Source organism: Amblyraja radiata, chromosome 5 (assembly GCF_010909765.2).
Source record: "Amblyraja radiata isolate CabotCenter1 chromosome 5, sAmbRad1.1.pri, whole genome shotgun sequence".
Lineage (NCBI taxonomy): Eukaryota > Metazoa > Chordata > Chondrichthyes > Rajiformes > Rajidae > Amblyraja > Amblyraja radiata.
The window spans coordinates 54118473-54136790 of NC_045960.1; the positions used below are offsets into that span (position 1 = coordinate 54118473).

Sequence of the window (18318 nt, forward strand, 5' to 3'; positions counted from 1 at the left end):
GATGAGGTTGGAGGAGGTGCAAGTTAACCTTTGCCTAACCTGAAAGGACTGTCGGGGTCCCTGGACAGAGTCAAGGGAGGATGTCTAGCGACAGGTGTTGCATCTACAGCGGTTGCAGGGGAAGGCACCTGGGGAGGGGGTGGTTTGGGTGGGAAGGGATGAGTTAGCCAGGGAGTCGCTGAGGGTACGGTCTCTGCGGAAGGCAGAAAGGGGTGGAGATGGCTAATCACGGGATCCCGTTGGAGGTGGCGAAAATTTTGGAGGATTATGCATTGTATGCGATGGCTGATGGGGTGGAAGATAAGGACTAGGGGGACTGTCTCTGTTGCAACTAGGGGGAGGGGGAGCAAGGGCGGAGCTGCGGGATACCGAGGAGGGCCTCATCTATGTTGGGAGAGGGGAACCATCGTTCCCTAAAGAATGAGTACTTTCGGATGTTCTTGTATGGAGTACCACATCTTGGGCACAGATGCGGCGTAGACGGATGAATTGGAAGTTGGGGAGGAAGCAGGATGGGAAGAAGTGTAGTCGAGATAGTTGTGGGAGTCAGTGGGTTTGCAATAGAAGTCAGTCAATAGTCTATTTCTTGTGAAGGAGACTGTGAGATCAAGAAAGGGGAGAGAGGTGTCAGAGATGGTCTGATTAAATTTGAGTGCAGGATGAAAATTGGTGGTGAAGTTGATGAAGTCCATGAGTTCTGCATGGGTGCAGGAGGTAGCACTAATGCAGTTATCAATGTAACGGAGATAAACCTCGGGGAGAGGGCCAGTGTACACCTGAACAAAGATTATTCAACGTACCCTACAAAGAGGCAGGCATAGCCGGGGCCCTTGCGGGTGCCCATAGCTATGCCTTGGACGTGGAGGAAGTGGGAGGAGTCAAATGAGAAGTTGTTGAGGGCGAGGACCAGCTCCGCTAGGCGGTGTTAGTGGAGGGAAATTGGATGGGTTCTGCGGCCAAGGAAGAAACAGAGGGCTTTAAGGCCTTCCTGGTGGGGAATGGAGGAGTAGAGTGACTGAATGTCCATAGTAAATATGAGGGAGTGGGGACTTGGAAGGTGGAAGTCATAAAAGAGACGAAGGGCATGTGAGGTATCTTGGACATAGGTTGGGAGAGACATGACAGCATAGTGTCATAGTGTAGAGTTTCTGCCATGTAGCACCAGAGAACCGGGTTTGATCCTGACTGTGGGGGCCATCTATATGCAGGGCCATCTATATGCAGTTTTTATGTTCTCTTTGTGACCGCGTGGGTTTTCTCTGGGTGCTCCGATTTCCTTCCACATTCTAAAGACGAGGAGATTTGCTGGTTAACTGGCTTCTGAAAATTGTCCGTAGTGTGTGTATAGGATAGTGTGAGTGTACAGGGTGATCACTGGTTGGCACTGACTTGGTGGGCCGAAGAGCATGCTTCCAGGCTGTTTCTATACTCGAATAATACAATTTTGGCTATGAACTGCAAAAAAAATATTTGCATGGGTACATGGAAAGGAATACAATATTTATTTAAAATGTTGCAGACTTCCACCACTGAATGGATCCAATGAAATATTCTTTCTTCCTTGAGATGTCAATGGGCATTAGGAAATCACCAAGCAAAATGATGATAACAAGCTGAAATGCACAGTTCCAGAGATAATGCATCCTTGATTCTGCCCTCTCCCCACTTTAAATTACCTATAATATTCTTGAGCCACTTTAAACAAAAAAGTTGATCATCCTTGTGTGAAACCTTAATTGATGGCTACTGTAAATCCACACAGAAAAATGCTATTATATACTGCTGTAATAACCATCACTACAAAATGTGAAACATGAATTGCACAACGAGATTCACATCATTTTCTGCTTCTCCTGAAGACTTCCCTGACGCACAAAACTTTGCTTCTGTGTAGTCAGTTGGGGGAAGGCTTGTAGCCAAGGACTTCCATAATCAATAAAGCGTGATTATATCTGTCAAGAATCATATATCCTCATGGCTCACGTATATCAATGGCTCATCTTCCTTCTCTTGTGTTTCTATTCCTATGGGACTGCTACTTTCGACACTGTCACTTCTTGTACAAAAAAACCTTATTCATCCTTGTTTCAAGAGAGTAAAAGCAATATTTTAAATCTAACCACTCTGGTTCCTAAGCATTTTACCTTAACTTTCTCTTGTGATTTTAAAAGAAATATATCCTGATAAACTCCTGCTACACCGATTTTTCAGATCATTGATTATTTTTTGACTGAAAGTAAATGTGCTTCAATGAGGCTTCTCCACCCCACCCTCCCCCAGCTCCTTGCTGTAACCTTTTTGTTCTTCTTGCACAAAGTTCTGTTCTTTCCAAACAAACATTTTGTAAAATGGATGAGGGACGACAGAAATAAAATCATTTATTTTGTTTATAATCTAATTGTCAGGAAATAACAAAATAATCTTTTGCTATGCAAAACTAAACTAAATCTAGATTAACGTTTGTCTGAATAACATTTACAGGCCCATCCAATTTAAAGAAGCGTCCAATTGCCCCACCGTAAATTCTGTGCTGAGCATCTCTGAGCATCTCCCCAGCTCTCTCTCTAACCCCCACTTCAACTGTTTGCGCAGCTCGAGGCCATCAAACTTAGCCGTTATTTTATTTTATTTTCCACAGCTATTCCTTCTACCCGCTGCTATTGCTTGTCAGCGCGGCTATCAGTTCACATTCCCGCTGTGATTTATCCTCCCCACTTCGTCCTCCCCAAAGCCTGACAGAACGTGGCCCACGTCTCTGCCCCAGCGCTCGCTCTCTCTCTCTCCGCTTCAACTGTTTGCTCAGCCAGTGGTCTAGCGAGCTGCTGAGCCTTGTTTCCGTTCCCTCTCTCCTTCCCCTTTCACCCTCTCTCCTCCCTCCTCTCTCTCCCCCTCCACTCTGTCTCCCTCTCCCCACTCTCTCCCCCCTTCCCTCTTCCTCTCCCCATCCACCCTCTCCCCCCCCAAAACTGAGTGCAAAAGGACAAAGGAAGTAAAATCAGTTAAAAGTTTGATTAGAAAGATAAGTTTTTAGCTGCCGTTTAAAAATGTCAACTGAGTGGGCATCTCTCATAGCCCTGGGTAGGGTATTCCACAGCTTGGGGACGTAATTGAAAAAGTTTACTTCACCAATTTTCTTACTGCTGCGGCATGGAGTGCCTAACAGGTCAGTGTCAGAAGACCTGAGCTCTGAAGTGGGTATATCGCATATATTTAGAGCAAGTTAACCATTAATTCAATTTTTTGGGATTGAACTTCATTGATAGAGACTACATAAAGTGCCTTCAATAAGCAGTGCAAGGATTTTACACATCCTATTTATTAAGAACATCTTAAGCAAAAATCACAGAATCATCATTCACTTCATAACATCGGTGCAGAATACTGATGGAATATCACTAATTATAACATATATACAAATCAACATTATTCTGAAGTTTGATTAGATATAAATTGAAGTGCAGTTGCAACTATGATATTTAATAAGGATAGGTCTGTAAGTTGCGGTTACATTTGATTTTGAAAAATAACAATGTAACCTGTAATGTAGACAAAGAAGATCCTGCAAAAACATTTTAGTAGAATTGCTACTAATAGAATGTTGATATTTTTCTAAATAATGTATGTTAAATTGATAAACTAAGTGACACAAAGGTAGTTGGTTACAAAATGTATTCCATTGCTATAATTTTAAATCACAAACTTAACACAGTGCTTCCCTTGGGAGACAAGAAAAATAGCTTTGCATCAAAACGCATTTAAAGTATGCTTAAAAAATACCATCAGCAGAAATAAATGTTGTTATACCATATCTTTATCGCTTCCTGTTTTTTGGAAGCTGTCAGATGCGTTAAGGGCCAAATATGAAAAATAGTACTAATTTGTTCAAACCAATGATGCAAAATTCTATCCTGTCAATTTCCCACAACAGACATTTCATATTATCAAAAATTAACAGCAAAATGTGTTTGCTTTCAAATAATCTTGATGGGTTTATTATTATTGTCAACCGCCAACTGCAATGAATTAGAGGGAAAAAAGACAGCCATATTATTACTGAACATGCTTGAAATGGAGGAAGAAGAGTGGAGAAGATGTAAAGCTCAAGCAAGTAGAGCAGTTTCCAATAATGAGCAATGAAGGGGAACTTCACAGATTGCTAATAACATTTTCTGCAAAACACTTACCCGTGTAAGATTGCATATCCTGAATATCCGACTTACTAAATCACAATCCATTGAACAAGAAATGCAGTCAACTTGGATTGGCCCATATCGAAGTGTTCCTTCTTCTGGCCAATACTGGGGGCATCCCTAATTTACAAAAACATATTTATCTCATGAAATTTTGTATACAACAGATCAATATATGGCAAATATGGACATATAAGGATCATTCATCATTTTTCAACTCAGCCATGAAAGTGATCTTCCATAATATTTTCTATCATACTGGAATTTTGAGATCCTTTTTACAAAATGTTAACAACAGAAATCTAAAAAATCAATTATAATGGGATTTCATTATGGATTTATTGCGTACGTCAATCTCTCAGATGTGCCGCTGTGTGGAATTACCAAGAGGAGTCCATTTATTTCTCAATGAGGGACAAAAGACAAGCCAATTTCAACTTGCCAAATTAAGAAATCGTCAAGTCCAACGTAATGTATCCCACACTAGCGTGCTGAAAATAGCAGGTAACATTTCTGCCAGATAATTGACTCCAAATAAACTTTATTCACAAAAAGAGCAATTTTCAGTGAACTTGAAATGTATAACACACTAACGTGCTGAAAATGGCAGGTGACATTTCTGGCATATAATTGACTACAAATAAACATTATACAACAAAAGAATGGGAGCAATTTTCTGTGAGCTTACATGGTTTTGCCATTACCAAAATCAAGCCAGCAACATCTGAGGGGGCATGATTGAATAAGTGGACAAGTCCCATCATCATGGAGAAAAGGGCATGATTGTGCTGAATATCTGACTCTTCACAAATAACTACTACGAAGGTCAGGCTAGAATTTGAATGGAATACTCAACATGTGTCCAGAAAGCTCAAAGTTCACATAATCCAGTCCAAAGGTGTGGTGGGATTTTCAATTAACATGATGCATTGTCTCACAAAAGAAGTGCTTTGGACTCAATATAATCAACCCATAGAATCCACTCTAACCTACCCGTGATGCCTTTAAAATCCCTGATATTAGAGCCACAACATCATGGGAAAATTATCTTCCAATTTATCAACAATCCGATATTTAAGAGCATACGTGTGGAAGCATTGTCGCACAAACATTTAGCGTGGTTCAAGAATGTGGCCGCAATGAGCTTTTCAACGCAACTAAGGAATGATAATGTATTTTTTCCCCCCACATCACTAACTTCCATAAAATAATTATAAATTAGTATTACAGGATTAGTTTAATGGTGGGGATCTGAGGAGGAAGCCAAGATTGATCAACTACTCTGTACTTGCAGAAGAACATAATTGTGAATACCCTTTCTTCAGCACTCATATTCTGCTCTCTCTATCAGTGAGCACATGGTTATTCTTGGAACCCTTTCTATCTGTTCCTGCCTGTGTGCCCATCAGCATTCATGATCAGATGATGGCAGGACTGAAAAACCTTGATCTGATTCACTCACTTAGCTCTTTCTCTTGCAAGCTGGCTTTGCTGCCAAGTCGGTTCTAAGCCTGAATCGATCTCATTTAGTGTAACTGTAGTGCCACATAACACAGTCCATGGGTTTTGTGTGTGAAGATAAGACTTGTCTCCATAAGGATTGTGCAGGATCAATGTTGTTATAGACATTTACATCATAAACATGTAGACTGGCAAGCAAAAGGTCAATTGGTTCATCCTTTGTGTTGGTGTGCTCATATCTTGTTGCACACCCATTCTGGCAACTACATCCTTCAACCTGCAGAGTTTGCAGTGTGATACCAACAACACTTAGGAATGGACAGCAATGACCCCACCCAGTGTGCATTCTGTGCCCTTGCTACTTAATATTTATTTTAAGTATGTTTGTGAGGAAGACCTTTCAAGGTTTACTGGACTGAGCATGACATTGCCATGGGTGATTTGGGAGGCTAGGTTGTCTGTGTAGTTTTAATTTCTGTTTTAGCATGGTGGTTATGATAGATCTGAGTGTTATGTTCAGCAATTGAGAGGGTAGTTAGCGTTAACTACATAGTTGCAGATCTGTGTTTACAAATGGCCGAACCTGGTAAGGATGGCAGACTCCCTCCCCTGAAGAACATTGGCCAATTAAATGGGCTTTTACAACAGTCCATTACATTTATGGTGATCATCAATGGGACTAATAGCTTTAAAAAAAAAAAAACCCAAGGTAGGATTTATACTTGTTAGTCCATACCTCCAAATTAGTCATCTGGTAATTTTACACTTCTGTCAAAGTTTCATAGACGTAATACTGGAAATTTGCACTTTGTTCCATTTTGGCAAAAAAACATATACATTTCTCACAATGAATAGAGTGCAGAGCAAATATGAAAAAAAAATCTGACAGCTATTTACCTATGGTTTACTGAAATTTGCATTGATTATGCTGATGTTAAATGATTAATTGATTATTGACACTTAATTTAGGGCAAGGTGATCTGATTTTAGAGCAAATCAAAACTGTACTATAAACTGGGTTACCACACGATTGTAAGGACTAATGTTCAAAAAGCAACGACAGACATTGTAACATCACCAAACCTGTGGGAAAACAGATTCACGCAAACTTAGTAATTTTGCATGCATGCATATTGCAAGCAAGTTTCATTATGAGCAATACACTTCCTCTGGAACCATGTACGTAAATAGGGGCATAAGTTAATAAATTCGTATTTCTCCATGAATGAAAATAACAATACAGAAAGTTAATGTAATAAATAAATGATTGGAAATTTACTCAATTCTGGACTAGTTCAGGAGGCATTGATTTTGCATGGTACATTCAAAGAACATTTTATTAAAAATGTGTTAAAGATTCTTCTCTGACTCAAACGTGCAGATTTTGATAACAATGGAATCATAGCTCCACATAGCAATCACATTTTCATGACTGACCATCCACTATACGAGGCTAAAAAACATTAACGGGGCACCAATCATTGGAAACAATTTACACAAATTCATTTTGGTGTAAATATTATGAAATGCTGTCCAATAGGGCATTTTATTTATGCAAAATAGTTAACATTTGCATAGTGAGTTTTATTCATCAAGAAAATTATTCAGCATACAGCCCCAATCCACACATTTGTGTGTCTGAAGCTTCTAAATTATATACCAGTAATATTTCAATGACAAAAATCTTAAAAGTTAATGGGTGAACATATTAACAATTTCATCATATTCAGATTGTTAAAATCATTGTAGGTACCTGAACAAGATCCAGCTCATTCAGCATTACTACCGATGTGCAGCCATAATCATAGACCAGTCTCCAGAAATCTTTGACTGTGTTTGGCAAAGGATGTTGTGTGACTATAAAGGCAGCTGGTTGTCTATAGCTCTGTGAAGATAGGAAGAACAAAAAAAAACACACCATTAAAATGGTTCATAGACACAAAATACTGGAGTATTTCAGTTATCCAGAGAATATAGATAAGTGACAAAATGTGTAAGAAAGAATGTCAAAACCTTCTTCAGACCATTAAAATCATAGATCATAATCTTGTAGATGCATTGGTGATCATTTTTCAATGTTCTCTTGACTCTGGATCAGTTCCTGTGGACTGGAGGGTAGCCAATGTAACCCCACATTTTAAGAAAGGAGGGAGAGAGCAAACGGGGAATTATAGACCAGTTATCCTTATATCGGTAGTGGGGAAGATGATTGAATCGATTGTTAAAGATCTTATAGCAGCGCATTTGGAAAGCAGTGACAGGATCGGTCAAAGTCTGCATGATTTATGAAGGGGAAATCATGCTCGACTTATCTTCTGGAAATTTTTGAGGATGTAACAAGTAGAATGGATAAGGGAGAACCAGTGGATGTGGTGTATCTGGACTTTCAAAAAGTCTTTGACAAGGTCCCATACAAGAGATTAGTGTGCAAAATTAGAGCACATGGTATTGAGGGTAGGATATTGACATGGAAAGAGAACTGGTTGGCAGACTGGAAGCAAAGAATAGGAATTAATAGGTCTTTTTTAGAATGGCAGGCAGTGGCTAGTGGGGTGCCACAAGGCTCGGTGCTGGGACCCCAGTTATTTACAATATATATTAACGATTTAGATGAGGGAATTAGATGTGACATATTCAAGTTTGAGGATGACACAAAGATAGGTAGCAGTGTGAGCTGCGATGAGGATGCTATGAGGCTGCAGGGTGACTTGGATAAATTGGGTTAGTGGGCAGGTGCATGGCAGATGCAGTCATCGGCAGTCACTCGAAACAAGTATGACTGTCCTCTCATGGAGGACGCCTGTGCGTGACTTTGTTTAACGTGGGGAGACTGGTGCATAGACAGCCACCACACGGTCCTTGACAGATCTGGGTCAGAATCCCGTGGCATGGAATCCAAGACAACCAGAGACCCTTTTCTGCTGCAGCCTTCATCCGCTTTCCCAGCCATTGTGACACTCCACTAAAGTCAGCCATCATCCTCTGCCTGTTCCACCGTTGAGGTCTTGGTTGGATTGCTCTTTGTCAGAGACCTCCCCCTCAACCTTACCGCCATGGGTGACCCTACCAGGAGCATAGCTCCAGACGGCATCACTCTCAGGACTACACAAGCTTCTCCACCACGACAAGGTGACAATCCATGGCAGATGCAGTATAATGTGGATAAATGTGAGGTTATCCACTTTGGTGGCAAGAACAGAAAGGTAGATTATTATCTGAATGGTGTCAGATTAGGAAAAGGGGAGATGCAACGAGACCTGGGTGTGCTTGTGCATCAGTCACTGAAAGTAAGCATGCAGGCACAGCAGGCAGTAAAGAAAGCTAATGGCATGCTGGCCTTCATTGCGAGAGAATTTGAGTTCAGGAGCAAGGAGGTCCTTCTGCAGTTATACAGGGCTCTCGTGAGACAATTTAGGTTTCCTAATTTGAGGAAGGATATTATTGCTTCTGAAGGAGTGCAGCGTAGGTTCACCAGGTTAATTCCCAGGATGGTGGGACTGACATATGATGAAAGAATGGGTCGACTGGGCTTGTATTCACTGGAATTTAGAAGGATGAGAAGGGTTCTTATAGAAACATATAACATTCTTAAAGGATTGAACAGGCTAGATGCAGGAATAATGTTCCCGATGTTTGGGGAGTCCAGAACCAGGGGTCACAGTTTAAGGATAAGGGGTAGGTCATTTGGGACTGAGATGAGAAAAAAACTTCTTCACCCAGAGAGTTGTGAATCTGTGGAATTCTCTGCCCCAGAAAGCAGTGAAGGCCAATTCACTTGATGTTTTCAAGAGAGAATTAGATTTAGCTCTTGGGGCTAAAGGAATCAAGGGATATGGGGGAAAAGGAGGAACGGGGTACTGATTTCAGATAATAAGCCATGATCATATTGGCTAGAAGGGTCGAATGGTCTACTCCTGAACCTATTTTTCTATGTTTTCCACATGTGGGAGGAAAGTTCAAAATTAATCAATTTTATCAAAAATGTATCACGTTTAATCTATTTTTGCCTAGATTCATTGAAGTGTATTACATGCCCTGCTGCTGGAAGCTGTGCCAGTACAGCTTTCTAATTTGCCCTTCAAGTTTTTGTTTTAAATACCTCAGTATCCTGCTCTCCAATTTTGCAGATGAAACCAAAATGACTTTGGTTGAGGCAATTGGAGGGAAACAAACTTGCTTCTCTCCTTTTTAGTGATGTTGCATTCAAGACGATAAAATTAGATTCAAATACATGTTTCTTATTTATGTTAAATTGAGAGTTAAAATGGATAAACCACATACATCCATAAGGGCAGCATTGATGTAGTTGCTGCTTTCACCATCGATGGTAATTAAAAATGGCAGGCATCTGTCTGGTGGAAGTGCGTCCATGTATCGATTCTTCTCATGATTCCTGGGAAGAAGAGCAATGCTGCAGTCTTCAGGTTGTAGTTGTGAAGATACAGAATTGAGAGTCTGTGTGAGAAAAGAAAGCAATAAAATCCATTTGTTTCCAATGTGCAAAGTGGCTTATTAATATTATGCCTGACCAAAATATTCAGAAGGCAGATACAATTCGCTTCCACATGTATATTGAAAATACAAATGCTCTGTGGATAAAAGGATAAAAGCCAGAGTTTACTTCGTTGAAACTGTTTATTTACTCTTGGAATTTTTGTATTTTATTTTCTACTTAAGTACTGAAAATTAAAGATATTGACATTGATTAAACAGACCAAGGAAGATTTGCAGGAAGTACAATGAAACAACTATATATTATTTTATTTAGTTCGAGATTTTTGAAAAATAGCCCAAGTTCCCAAAATCACTTTTGGCCATGTATTGCTGGTAAATTTAACGATAGCAATATTGCATCCTTCTTTGGTGTCAGGCGAGTTTGCCACTGCTGGAGAAATACTCTCCAGAGCCACCTCCCCAAAGCATAGGAGTGGTCTTCAAGAAGTTCAGCACAGTTAAACAGACAATACGATACGATATAACTTTATTTATCCCTTGAGGCAAATTACAATACATGGCAACATCTACAATGCTCAGCCCTTTTGACAGTCCAGTTAGTTGGAAGGAAAAGCTGGGCCCCATTTACAAAACATAGAAGGGTACAGCATAAAAACAGGCCCTTCGGCCTGCAATGTCTGCGCCGAACATGATGCCAACTCATATCTGCCTGCATATTATCCATTCCTTACATACCCATATGCCTATCTAAAATTCTCTTAAATGCCACTATTGTATTTGCAGCACATTCCAGGTACTCACTTTCCTCTGTTAAAAAAAAAAATCTGTCCCTGCACATCTCCTTTAAACTTTATCCCTCTCACCTCTAATACTTGATTTTTTTCCATCCTGGAAAATAGGTTCTGACTGTCTATCCTATCTATGCCTCTCATAAGTTTATACATTGACGTTACTTCCTCTTTTCTTACAAATGATGCTACAATTTTTGTAAGTTAATAAGTACCACAATATACTTCCTTTGCGACTCCATCTAGGGTCCCCAGAAGTCTTTCCAGGCAGAGGTTCACAGGCAATGACGCTAACCTCATCTACTGCATATGGTGCTCGTGATGTGGGTTCCTGTACATTGGTGTGACCATGCGTAGACTTGCCGTCCATTGCACAGAACACTTATGCCCACTGTGTGACAGAACACTTATGCCCACTGGTTCACATGGTTGCCAACCATTTTAACTCCCCTTCCCACTCTGACCTGGGGCTCTTCTATTGCCAGAGTGAGGCCACATGCAAACTGTTGGAAAAGCACCTCATATTTTGCTTGGGTAGCTTACAACGCAATGGTATGAACATTTAATTCTCCAATTTTTGGTAACTTCTACAAACACCTCCTTTCCCCCTCCCTTTTCTCCCCTCCAACATTTCACTCTCCTTATTTTGTCCCCCACTCTCTTCCCCTGAACCCTGGCTGACTTTGTACCAGATTTCATCCTACCCCCACCCCAACTAGAAGTCTGTTAACTAGCTTCACAGTTCACAACTATGTATCCCTCTTGGGTTCACACCTGTTTCTATCCAACAATCGATCAATCAGTGAATCTTCTTGCCTGAGGTCATCCACTGCCATCCGTGATTCATTTGGGCCTCTTTTCACTTCCAATTTTTTTCCCCTGCTCTCCCTGCTACTATCAGTCTGAAGAAGTTCCCAAACTCAAAACATCATCTATCCATTTTCTCCAGAGATGCTGCCTGACCTAGAGTTACTCCAGCATTTTGTGTCTATCTTTAGTACAAACCAGCATCTGGACTTCCTTTTTTATTATTAGAAGTGTTTTTGTAAATTTTTCTAAATAAGTTCTTATAGATGAATTCATCCATTTGATACAATATTTTTACAAAACAGTTTAAGCCAATTTGTTAACAGCGATTCATTGAAAATTACTGTCACTGAACATTAACAATGTGATTGCTGTAAAATAATGGCACACACACACACACACACACAACTGAAAACCATACATATATATATTTTGTAGCTGAGGCTTGCTTACTTGAAATTCATCTTTAAGTTGAGAGGAGTTACTCTGTGAATCAACACGTATCATTTCATAATACGTTGGCTTGGCCTCACAGATTGGTATGGATGTGTCCCCACACAGACAAGCCTCCAAAATAGCATCATGAATGAATATATATTGTTCCTTCAAAACAAAAGCAAATCCAGTATCAGATTCTGACTTCATGGTTATTAAGTCAGTTAATTGCATACAAGAGGATAACATACACTGCGGGATATGGTTTACAGGGAAGAGAAATTAAAGCAGTTTATCTCTGGCATACTGAAGAGCCTTCAGATCTTGAATTGCTACCACCAAGCAAGTTTTGCCACAGAAATGGCACGTTAAAAATGCATGCAAGTTTACTATTGAAAATAGCTTTCTAAAATTCTTAATTAAGCTCTAAGGAAACCATAAACATAAAATAAAATCTTTAAAGGTTTGAACGTTGACACACCACTAACATCTTACTATACCAGGTTCTTTGAATGCAGTAATGTGAATCCTACCTCTGTCTGGACCATATTAATGCGCCTTGATCGTAAAGCTTTAACACAGTTATAGATATCAACAACTCCTTCTCGCTCTGCCATGTCTAACATGATATCTATAACAATGTAACAGCCAGTTCTTCCTGCCCCAGCACTGAAAACAGAAGTTTCACAAGTAGTCAAATACACAGTTATTAGATGATCAAATTCAGTTTACAAATCAATATTATTTGCAATGATAGCTGGATTTAATTTTAAAAAAATATTCTGCAACATAGATAACTTAATTTGAAGAGTCCATAGCAACTTCCACTAGTAAAGTATCTCTAGCTTAGCAAGAATACTCAAAAGAATGCTAATTGAAATGTAGACAGAGCAATGTAAAAGACCAGTAAGACTTTGTCCAGGAGGTAGGTTTTAAGGATGAAAGAGAAGCGAGAGAGTGAGAGGTCAGTTCTTGACAGCTGAGGAATATGGTGACAACTGTGGAGTGATTCAGTTCAAGGATGATAAAGAGGCCAGGTTTAGAGATGCGCAAACTATTGCAAGGCTGGAGGAAAGCATTAGGAAATGTAAAAACAAGGAGGATTTGAAAATTATTAGAAGCTATGGGTTGCACAGTGCTGGTAATGTTGCTGTCTCAGCTTCAACAACACACATCAAACTCCAAAGCTGTCTGCGTGGAGTTTGCATGGTTGCCTTCTGACAATGTGTATTCCCCTCTGGTTACTCTGGTTTCCTCCCACATCCCAAGGTTATATTAGCTGTTAAGCTGATTGACCACTGTAAATTACTGCCGTGCGAGTGGATGCTGAAATAAGTGATTGCACTGAGAAGTGATTGCATTGACATGGGCTGAATGACTTCCTTCTGTGCCATAAGGAAATATGAGAGATAAATTAGAAAACATAGATATTAAGATAAAGGCATTATAGGTCAGCAAGCGCTGGGCTGGTAAATGGATGCATTTAAACTAGTGTGAGGTGGGTTCTGAAAATGAGAGATGATCCAGGAAAATGGTTCTCTTCCTTAATGTTGTCGGATTTTGTATGTTAGGAACAAGACAAGAACTTGTACACATTGTTTTATATGAATTATTGCACAACTGTTGAATAATTTACTTTTGAAGGTAAATTATGCAATATTTACCATGGAGTTTATCACTGAAACAACAATATAAATGTGGTGAAGAGGAATCAACAGGTTTGTAGAGGATTCAGCAAGTTGTTGAGAAGATGGGGGTAACATGAATCATAATATTGCTGACTGTGTGAACTGACCGCAATTGGTAAGCTGCCTTCTTGTTGATGCAGTGATATTGACGCCAGGCACATAAATACACAAAATCAATTTTGCATTGTTGAAATATTTATACAGAATAGAGCCAACCTGCAATGTACAACTACTGGCCCTGCTCCGGGGGGATTTGAGAATTTCACACGACGAATAAATGCCAGTAGACCAGTTGCATGATAAGGAACACCATGATCAGGCCAGCCAGTGAAATGGAACTGTTTCACTTCCCGAATTTCATCAACTCCTCTCTGAAAAGGAATGAATCCATGTTTAAAAATAGTTCAATTCCTGAATTATTTTGGTCGGTCTGTTTAAAAGTATACACTGCCACATTGGCACTGGATGAAACTAAATCTTGGTTTCTAACCAATGATCAATCATGGTAATCTCAGTGATTCACACAAGATTTTAAACATGGCAGTCTTTGAGGACGAACATGTCCCCATCATGTTACTGGGGGTCACCAGATTACTTGGGAGGTCACTGCTCCTGTTTGTCTCACCTTGTGCAGGGCTCTGGATCCTTGCTTTGAAAATAATTAATCCTTATTGTAGTTGACAATTGATCCTCAAACTTTTCCTGTCAACTCTGATTTCATAGAATAATTCGTGGCACAGGTGAGGTTCACACAGCCCACTGAGTCTATGCTCTTAATACATCAATCATGCTGTCCTATTTTCATACTTCCATACGTTCATAAGTCATAGGAGCAGAATTAGGCCATTCGGCTCAGTCTACTCTGCCATTCAATCATGGCTGATCAATCTTTCCCTCTCAACGCTATTCTCTTGTCTTTTCCCCATATCCCTTGACACCCTTACTGTTGAAGAATCTGTCAATCTCCGCCTTTAAAATACCCAACTACCTGGCCTCGACCGCCGTCAGTAGCAACAAATTCCACAGGTTCACCACCTCTGACTAAAGAAATTACTCTTTAAAAAAGTACATACTTTTATTCTGGTCCAAGACTCTCCCAATAGTGCAAATATTCTCTCCATATCCACTCTATTCAGGCCTTTCACTATTTGGTAAGTTTCAATGAGGTTCCCCCTCATCCTCAACTTCTTCCCTTTCTCAATGTCTTACAATATGGTTAATAGTGGGGCTGTTACATCCAAACGGATTTATGGATATAATCCTTTCCACTCCCTATCCTATTCTACATTCTGCTATTTCCTTCAGATCAAGTATCCTGAATGCTTATATCAAACAATTCTCAGATGAATGTTATTTGCAATTCCTTCAATAAGGCAATGAAAATCTCATTTATTCAAACATATAATGTTTCCCAAGATAAGCCAACACCTATGACCTCCTCCGACCCCATCTACTGTACCCACTGTTCCAGGAGTGGGCTCTTATATATCGGCGAGACCAAGCGCGGACTCTGCGATCGTTTTGCTGAACACCTTCGCTCCGTCTGCCTCATCCTACTTGATCTCCAAGTTGCCAAACAGGTGAACACCCCTTCTCATTCCCATAGTGACCTTTCTGTCCTGGACCTGCTCCATAGTCAGAGTGAGGCTAAACGTAAACTGGAGGAACAGCATCTTATATTTTGCTTGGGCATCTTACAACCTATAGGTATGAATATTGATTTCTCTAACTTCAAGTAACTCTTGCCTTGCCTCTCTCCCCTCCCTAGTTATCGTACTAGTTTTACTGTCGTTCTGTTGAGTTCCTCTGTCTGTATACTCATTATCACCTTTCCCCATCTATGACCTATTGAGTGGCCCACATTTCCTTCATTATCATTGTTTTTTGCATAACTTCCATTCAATTATCCTAAGTACCATCTATATTTCTCATTTCCCTTTCCCTTGACTCTCAATCTGAAGAAGGGTCTCAACTATTCCTGACACCTATTCCTTTTCTCCAGAGATGCTGCCTGACCCCGCTGAGTTACTCCAGCCTTTTATGTCTGCCTATGATCTCCTATGTTAGTTCTAACTTTTAGCCATTTTTTCTCTTGGTGTCATTGAGATACATTGCACGGAAACATGGCCTGAAGCCGATGTTACCCATGTTGACCATAAACAATAATTCTATATTAATATATATTATAATATGTAACCTATTATACTACTAACAATAATACATTAATCCTATATTTATTTATACACGCTACACACTGGAGGTAATTTACAGTGGCCAATTAACCTACCAACTAGCATGTCTTTGGATGTGTGTGGAAGCTGAAGCACGCATGTGGTCAAAGGTGACCATGTAAACCTCATACAGATAGGATCCAAGATCAGGATTAATTCTTGATCATAAGGCCATGTGATAGGAGCAGAATTAGGCTATTCGGATATCAAGTCTACTCCACCATTCAATCATAGCTGATCTATCTCTCCCTCTTAACCCCATTTTCCTGCCTTCCCATAACCCTGACATCCGTACTAATCAAGAATATCTTTACCTTAGAAATATAAATGGATTTGTCCTCTATAATCTTCTGAAGCAAAGAATTCCACAGATTCTGAGGCTATGACCTCTAAGGCTAGACTCTCCCACTAATGGAAACATCCTCTCCACATCCACTCTATCCAAGCCTTTCACTGATCTCTGTAGTTATGAGGCAATAGCTCCACAACTGTGGCCAATGTACTGTGTGTTTCCAGATTCCTAACCACGATGAACCCAATATGAATCCCAATATTGCTGCTGCATTGACCACTGTTATTATTTTTTCATGTCAAATGTAATGCTGTTCCTTTCAAAAGACCAATCCCTCACATCTGTAGATAGGGTTCTAAGATGTTGGAACTCCATTTCTGTAGAACTATTTTAGGTACTCCTCATGATCTTTTGGATAAGTTGTAAATAATGTTCATTATCTCGGATGTAATACCATTGGCAATTCTGGACTCCAGCATTTAAAAAAATCAAAGCGTTACTTGCACATTTTTTCATAACATTATAGAAACATAGAAACATAGAAATTAGGTGCAGGAGTAGGCCATTCGGCCCTTCGAGCCTGCACCGCCATTCAATATGATCATGGCTGATCATCCAACTCAGTATCCCGTACCTGCCTTCTCTCCATACCCTCTGATCCCCTTAGCCACAAGGGCCACATCTAACTCCCTCTTAAATATAGCCAATTAACTGGCCTCGACTACCCTCTGTGGCAGGGAGTTCCAGAGATTCACCACTCTCTGTGTGAAAAAAGTTCTTCTCATCTCGGTTTTAAAGGATTTCCCCCTTATCCTTAAGCTGTGACCCCTTGTCCTGGACTTCCCCAACATCGGGAGCAATCTTCCTGCATCTAACCTGTCCAACCCCTTAAGAATTTTGTAAGTTTCTATAAGATCCCCTCTCAATCGCCTAAATTCTAGAGAGTATAAACCAAGTCTATCCAGTCTTTCTTCATAAGACAGTCCTGACATCCCAGGAATCAGTCTGGTGAACCTTCTCTGCACTCCCTCTATGGCAATAATGTCCTTCCTCAGATTTGGAGACCAAAACTGTACGCAATACTCCAGGTGTGGTCTCACCAAGACCCTGTACAACTGCAGTAGAACCTCCCTGCTCCTATACTCAAATCCTTTTGCTATGAAAGCTAACATACCATTCGCTTTCTTCACTGCCTGCTGCACCTGCATGCCCACTTTCAATGACTGGTGTACCATGACACCCAGGTCTCGCTGCATCTCCCCTTTTCCTAGTCGGCCACCATTTAGATAATAGTCTGCTTTCCTGTTTTTGCCACCAAAATGGATAACCTCACATTTATCCACATTATACTGCATCTGCCAAACATTTGCCCACTCACCCAGCCTATCCAAGTCACCTTGCAGTCTCCTAGCATCCTCCTCACAGCTAACACTGCCCCCCAGCTTAGTGTCATCCGCAAACTTGGAGATATTGCCTTCAATTCCCTCATCCAGATCATTAATATATATTGTAAATAGCTGGGGTCCCAGCACTGAGCCTTGCGGTACCCCACTAGTCACTGCCTGCCATTGTGAAAAGGACCCGTTTACTCCTACTCTTTGCTTCCTGTTTGCCAGCCAGTTCTCTATCCACATCAATACTGAACCCCCAATGCCGTGTGCTTTAAGTTTGTAAACTAATCTCTTATGTGGGACCTTGTCGAAAGCCTTCTGGAAGTCCAGATACACCACATCCACTGGTTCTCCCCTATCCACGCTACTAGTTACATCCTCGAAAAATTCAATAAGATTCGTCAGACATGATTTACCTTATGACCAGTGCTTCATTGCATCTTCCTCCCTCATGCTAGAATTTCAAATCTGTACCCCTATAGGCAATTTATCCTCCCTGCATGCCCACTGCGTATAGTCAAGACATTCTTTTTTAGGATGGAAAAGCTAGACCTTTTCTAATTATCCAATCTATCTATCC

The 18318-nt window shown here is 40.4% G+C and overlaps 1 protein-coding gene across 11 annotated transcripts in view; it reads right to left on the minus strand.

The window, feature by feature from the left end:
* Window positions 1-18318, minus strand: part of ptprk (protein tyrosine phosphatase receptor type K) — a 575861-nt gene that overhangs the window by 11999 nt on the left and 545544 nt on the right. For all 11 annotated transcript variants that reach the window (XM_033021238.1, XM_033021236.1, XM_033021234.1 and 8 more), the window contains 6 exons: window positions 14041-14195; window positions 12670-12805; window positions 12155-12304; window positions 9933-10106; window positions 7405-7536; window positions 4185-4310 (listed from right to left, as the gene is read on the minus strand). In XM_033021238.1, the coding sequence (XP_032877129.1) occupies window positions 4185-4310; window positions 7405-7536; window positions 9933-10106; window positions 12155-12304; window positions 12670-12805; window positions 14041-14195 (873 nt within the window). The remainder of the gene's footprint in view (window positions 1-4184; window positions 4311-7404; window positions 7537-9932; window positions 10107-12154; window positions 12305-12669; window positions 12806-14040; window positions 14196-18318) is intronic.